General features: G+C 35.4%; 1 protein-coding gene across 1 annotated transcript; it reads right to left on the bottom strand.

Annotated features, from left to right (window-relative positions):
* Positions 1–572: 572 nt before the first annotated feature.
* On the bottom strand, positions 573–3,126 carry LOC131040355 (G-type lectin S-receptor-like serine/threonine-protein kinase At5g24080). The gene has a single exon (XM_057973259.1). It carries the CDS (start codon positions 3,124–3,126, stop codon positions 646–648), a length of 2,481 nt encoding a protein of 826 aa, XP_057829242.1. The 3' UTR covers positions 573–645.
* Positions 3,127–7,273: the final 4,147 nt, after the last annotated feature.

The following is a 7,273-nucleotide window of genomic DNA, read 5'->3' as shown; positions in this document are numbered from 1 at the left end:
AGACACAAAGAAAAAAAGAAGCTAAAAGGAATTTGAGAGGCAAAGACAAGCAATGATGGAAATGAGTTGGATGCATTGAACAAGAGGTTGAACTAGATTGCAAATGAGTGGAACACTCTTACGAGCCTCTAGAAAATGAAGATCTCTTAATTTGTTATTACTTTTTGGATTGTAAGCTTATGTTACATCATGTTTTTAGCTCCTCCTATTATTACATTGATGCACATGCATCTTCTTTGTTTTATTAAATTGAATTATATAATTAAACTATTAATGTAACTTATGAATGTAAGACTTTCTCCACCTTTTCTAATAAAAACTATATATTCATTATATTACCTAAAATCAATGTAAAAAGGCATGGTATGCACTTTGATTGCTTAAACTATCGTATACTTACAAAATTAAATTAATTTTTTTTTTTTTTTTAACTTAAATAGATAAGTTTTAGAATAGATGAAATATTTGAAACAAACGCTTAGCTTTGCCTTGCCTTTTTGTTGAAGGCTTTGCAATAAAAACTACACCATTTCGTAAACATGAGCGTAGATTCACACATCTCACAATGCACAACTTGGCAAACAATACAAGAGAGAAAACCAGACATTTGAACCCTAATACTTCGTAATACCCAATCAGCTGCAATTAGAAGCGGCTTAGTCCAGAACTCATGATGGACGACCTGATGCCACTATAAATAGGTGATTGTGGACCTGCAACAGTGTCCTGCAATAGTGAGGGCTTAGGAGGGTCCTCAATTTCTATGGTACCTTCCAACATCTTCGCTACCTTGCCCATCGAAGGCCTTTCCTCCGCACGACTTTGGATGCACCACAATGCTGTCTTCACCATTCTTTTCACTGCTTCCATTTCACTTTGATTTTCTCTTGTTTCGTTTAATCTTTCATCCACTATCTCTTCCGTTTTCTTTTTTATCATTACAATCTCAAATGCCCATTCAGGAAAATAGAACTCCCTGTCCTGTTCAGTTGAATGGAACACATGCACATTCCTTTTTCCCATAACCATTTCGAAAAGCACCATTCCAAAACTGTACACATCGACCTTTGCTGTGATGGAATTGCTTTGAAACCACTCTGGCGCTAAGTATCCCCGCGTCCCTCTGATCCTAGACACATTCAAGCTACGGTCTTTTTCAACCAATTTAGCCAGTCCAAAATCAGAAACCTTAGGGCAAAAGTCCTCGTCGACCAAGATGTTCTCCGGTTTGATGTCACAATGAAGAACCCATTCCAGGCATTCCTCGTGCAGGTAAGCGATGGCTCTCGCTACCCCCAATGCTATGCGGTATCGGATACCCCACTCCATTACAAGCGTTTCCTCTACATTGAACAAATGCTTCTCCAGTGACCCGTTGGATATGTACTCGTACACCAACAATCTGTGCTCGCCCTCTGCGCAAAATCCCCACATTCGAACAAGATTGAGGTGATGGATTCGTCCTATGATGGAGACCTCTGCCCAGAATTGTTGCTCTCCTTGACGAAGGCCTTCCAATTTCTTCACTGCAATCTGCCTCTGATCGGGCAAAAGACCCTTGTAGACAGGCCCAAATCCTCCCTTCCCCAATATATCGCTGAAGTCATTGGTGGCCGTCTTCAGCTCTGCGTATGAGAATTTCTTAGGCCCGCCGGAAGGGAGAAGATCTAGGGCAAATATTCGGGTCATGTCTCTCAATTTCGAGTACTTACTCAAAAACGCACGGAAGGCATAAGCCCCACACAACAGCTCCGCGCCGAAGAAGAAGCAGATTATGATGAGATTTCGCGTCTTGTGGTCCGGTTGAGTCGGCGGAAGTGGTAGTTTTAGAAGGATCGGACAAACATTTTCGAGTACTGAGAACAACCCATGAAAGAGATTCGGAGTTTCTTGCTCACTTGCAGAGATCTTCAAATAAAAGAGCGTTCCCACTTGTGGAGACCAATATCCATTGACCAAATTGCCGAATAGATGGACACAGTTCCCATTGTCCACTTGGTATATGAAACCGGCACAGCTGCTGTTGTTTCTACAGAAATCCATACACTCTTCTAGTATTTTAGAAGACCGTCTTATAAATTTCAATGCTTCAAAACTGACGAAGTCCAACTGAATAAAGGTTATATTGCTGAGCTTCTCTATATCGTTATGCGGCTTGCAACTTCGATTATCAACAGGGCTCTGGTCGAAACCACGCGGGCATTCGCACGTTGGCTCCCAGTCCAGGTTTATCTTACACACAGCGTTGTCTCCACAAGCACCGGGGATTTGGCAGTGTCTTGTGACGGCTTCCCACACTACATCCCATGAAGAAGAAGGATATCTTTTCCGACTGTACATGATGAGATTTCCGTTACCCTCTAAAGTCAGTCTTCTCAATCGGTCCTCCTCGCCCCTGTCGGTCGCCATGATCAAGGAACCTAAATCAATCTCGCTTGTGTTCAGAAATCCGGACTCGTCCAGAGTAACTGCCAGAAATCTACCAGACTGCCAGTACTTTTTGCGTGCTCGCCCTCCGTCCGCCCTCCTGTAATAATAAGACAAGGAAAGTTTGCTGTTCTGTGGCTCTAAAGAAAGAGAATAGTACTTGCCATCTGTAGCATAAGTACCCTTTCGAGATCTCGACAGCAAAACATCTGCTGTGGTGAATTCTTGTTTTGGAAGAAGATTAAAAGTGGGGAATTCTTTGAAGCTTTGCCACTGATTGAGCACCAGATTGCCCGATTCCTGCAAAGAAAGTTCCATGGCATATTTAGAATCAGATGTGTTCTTACTCCTCCAAGCAATTTCACCATTCTCGTCTGAAATGGAGAGAGCCCCGTCTCTCAAGTACAAAGAAGAGTTGCCACCCACAAGAGAAGTTGAGTTCGCCATCCATGCCAGAGTTCGGTGGGAATCGTTGGCATACCACACAGCAAAGGCATAACGATTTGCCGTCAGGTTGTAAAACCCAGCACAAAACGTACCATTTGAAGAAACCAAGTACATGTTGTCGTTGGGTTTCCAACCAGAGGAATTCAAAAGAGCAGAAGAGAGACGAGCTACTGTCCCATACTCTGCCCCCTCACTCTCTCCCACCCAAATCAGCGCCATGCAAATAACCTGTAAAACCCACGCAGCGGCCATGGCTTTGGTAGTTACAACAGGGAATGATACTAAAACAAAATTCTATCTTATCTCATATAAGGATGGGCTCAGAAAAATTCCGAGGTTTTCCAAGGAATATTTCAAAGCAGGTAGTTTTATGGAATCCCGCATCTGCGTCCACGTAGGCATTTAATTACATTTGGGCATATAGGGGAAGAGCATCAATAGATAACATAGTTCCAATATCTGTCAGCTTATTGTCATGTTGACCTCCCAATAGCCATCATAGTGAAAACACCATTAATAAATTAGTTTTGTTCCAATAACCAATCATCTTTTGTAATTAATTGGTCCATTTATGCACAACTATTGGAACATTTGTCCCATTTGTGTACCACTATTGGAACATTTGTGCACCACTATTGGAACATTTGTCAACAAGTACTATCAATTTTGAGTTGAACATCTTTAGTTAGGTATCAGGCGACACTTTGAAATGTGTACTTTTTGACCTGTGTGCGCATAACTGATTCCACAGCGTGCATTGTTGCTACCCATAAGCCAGATCAATAGCTATAAGCGAAGACAACTAAAAAAATAAAATTAAAATCCGATGTACCGTTTAAGATCTGTGGGTGTGCGAAGTTAGCTATGACGGCTACTGGTGTTCTTCCCCTATTGTAAGATTCTCTTATTTCAGAATTGTCTTTCAGAAAAACAGATACAAAAACATAAATTACATTAATAATTAGAACAAAACATTACAGATTTGTTTTCAGCTAACAGACATTACAGATTCTCTCATTTCTTATACACTGAACTTCTAACAGCTCTGCTGAGCTGGACTCTCAAAACAGAGTGCATGGCATAATAGAGAGATCAAGTTTTAACATTATATAGAAAGTTACGCACAGAGGATGAGTTAGGCTAGGGGAGATTATCTTCCAACATATATGAAATAAATTAGGAGTGGAGTTGGTGATGGATCTATTAAGACAGACCTTTTAAACAAATTCGAGGGCGGCAGTGGTGAGTGAAAATACACATCCTTATCATATAAAATAAAACAACCACAAAGCCGAAGCGAGTTAGATTTAACTTCGAATCTTGTATATCTCGTGCCATAACTTCTGCTATTAATAAAGAAAATTTAATGTTAGACGGAAACACGAAAACGACGGATTCGAATGCTTTCTTTTGGAAATGGCGAGACGTGAGTAGATTGGTCCTCCGGGACACGCCACATGTATCCCCCAAATACTACTTAAACTGTAGAAAACAAATTTGACCAAAGGACAAAATATTCAAGGCATGATATTTCCACCGTCTTATAAGATATGCATTGTGGTTAGTTTAGATAAGATAGAAATAGAGATGAGGATAGAAGAGTAGAAGAAAAGGCAGAGGAATAGAGATGGAAAGAGCTAGAGGCAGAGAAAAGAATAAAGATAGAGATAAAGAAATAGAGAGGGAGAGATAAAGAAATAGAGAAATAGAGAGAGATAAATAGTCCACAGTGATTTTGGTTTCAAAATGGGGTTGTCGTATCATGGAAAGTCAGTAACACGAACATTACATACCGTTGATCGCACAAGCAATGACTGTGCTTTTTCGTAAAAGTCAATAACACGAATTTTATAACTTCGTTTTGGAGCCAAAATAGCTGCGTCCATATAGATAAGTATTTAGAGAGATTAGAATAGGTGAAAGTAATTAAGATCGCAATGTGAATTAGAAACCATAGAAAAAGATAAAGTTGTGAATCACAAAATAGGAAAGGGAAATCATCTAAAAATAAGACAAAGAATTAAAAAATACCTCAAATCTTAATTATTTTTCTAGGAATTAAAACTAAGGTCAAATCCTAGGGGTTTAAGATAGGCCAAGCTTACTAGTTTATGCAATGCAAATGATTACACTACATAAATAATATAGAATAATCAATAAATGAAATCAATTAATACCCTTAACTTGAGGAACGTGTCTTGAGGAATGTGTTAAAGTCAACATAGTTTTCAAATTTACTTTGATTCAATCTCAAATACCACATGGTCGATCTTGACTAGCACAAACTCAATTTGAGATGCAGCTTTAAATTGTGTTGCATAGAAATGATCTAATATAATGTGGTTCAATAAACATACTCATATTCACCTTTCTTAAAGTTGAATGTGTCGAGGTGGTGTCTAAGGACAACTTTAGGAGTTCACTAATTCAATAGAGGAATGTGTTCTCCTAGGTCAATCCCCCTTTGGAAAGTTAGTTTAATGATTATAAAAAACATCAAAGACAACATTCACTAGCATAGAGATGGCTTATATCCAAATATTGTGGATTTAATTTTTTGTCTATTTAGAAATTGTAGTGTGCTCTAATTATTTTTTGCTTAATGTTGCATGTGTATTAATTGCACATTGAATGCCATTAATACTATGACAAGGATATATATTACACTAATGTGTATTAAGTTGGTTCATAAAAAGTAATAGCAAGGGGTAAAAAAGTTTGACATTGATTGGTTTAAGTTTTATGGTCTTGGTCAATCTAGAGTGGCACAAAAATAAACCTTGGAATAAAAATGGCAATTTCAAGGCAAAGAACAAATTTATGAAAGTAAGTGTGATAGTGCAATAATGATGAAATGATGGTGGAATGTATGAGAATAAGGTTAAAAATAGAAGTGCATAGGATTAGAGCAAAAACCAAGCCAAGCACAAGAATATTCCACTTGGTGATAGGTTATTGCATTTAAGACATTTTACCAAGGTAAATACAAAATTATGTAAACAATGATACAAGTATTAACAATTTCACTATTATTGCTCTCATGTCTTGAATTACCTTCATTTGTAAAGTGAGTAGCAAGATAGAAATTGAAGTTGGATTCCAAAAATTGTCTAAAATAGAGGCTTTATGAATTGTTTGCCACTTAATCTCACCTTATATAATACTTAACAAAAGAAAACCTTTCTAGTTAAAAATATACTTAAAAATTATATATTTTGTTATAATTAATAAATTATTTTTTAACAAAGCTATAATTTTTTTTAAAGACCTTAATTCCTAACAAGTTTGATTATTACTTATTTTATTATAATTCAACATTGTTAGAAAAAGAATAGAAAAAGACCACGATTAATTAATTTATATGTTTATTACTTTGAATCTAATTAATTCTCCATTGAATCAATAAAGACATAATGATTAGTCATTGTTTTGGTTATCATTCCCAAATTGTAGGAATTTTTCCAATCAACAGAGTTGTCAAAGTTATCCCTTAAGAAAATATCAATTTCACATGTTACTTTTAATATATTTCGTTGAAAAGTTCATATATTTTATTACTAGCAATTACACCTTGGTGTGCAATGGGTACATCAAAGAGATGCATAAGGTCAATCAAGAGAAATTTTGGTCTATATTTTGCATACATTTGGGTAATACTCGAGGTCAATTAGTAGATCATTTAGCAAATTTTTTTTTTCTTCACATTTTATAAGAGTTAAAATAAAATATATTATAAGACAATAGAAACTTATTCAAGAGAAATAATTTAATAGATTAAATAAAATATCTTTTAAATGCAAGAAAGACTTAAATCACAAAAAATAATTTAAAAATATTAAATTTATTTCTTTTCAATATTAAAGTCATTATAATATCCATTGAAACCCCTCTATTCCAAAAAACCATATTAAAAATAAAATTAAAAAATGAATACTCACTATATTAACAAATAATTTGTATAAAAAATTTATTTATAAAAAGAAAAAAAAACTACATTTGCTATTAACAAATTTGAATGTTCTTTAGAGCATCCATCCAAATCTTGACCAAATCTATTAGATTCATTTGGAAAGGTTACATGTGTGTATGTTAATGTTTTGGGTGAATGCTTTACATGCATATATGTAATCGATATTTATATATTTAAAAGAAAAAAAACAGTGGGCTATCAATTTAATTAATCAATAAAAAATTTAAATCAAATGATAAAATTGTGTAAAGTAATGGTAGAATAAATGAATATTGATTTTTTTAAAAATAATATTGTATTGAGTAACAAAGTACAATATCACTATCTGTTTATACATTCAACATTCAACAATAAAATAAGTAGATAAAATAGTGTTTACAAAATTTTATATTCTTAAATAAAGTAATTCACTGTGGGAATTATTTTGGT

This window comes from Cryptomeria japonica, chromosome 1 (genome assembly GCF_030272615.1).
Source record: "Cryptomeria japonica chromosome 1, Sugi_1.0, whole genome shotgun sequence".
Lineage (NCBI taxonomy): Eukaryota > Viridiplantae > Streptophyta > Pinopsida > Cupressales > Cupressaceae > Cryptomeria > Cryptomeria japonica.
The sequence above is the reverse complement of the archived record's forward strand: the minus strand, read 5'-3'. Positions and strand labels throughout refer to the sequence as shown.

Coding starts and splice junctions, on each gene's coding strand:
- LOC131040355 (XM_057973259.1), bottom strand. CDS start 3,126: ATGGCCGCTGCGTGGGTTTTACAGGTTATTTGCATGGCGCTGATTTGG.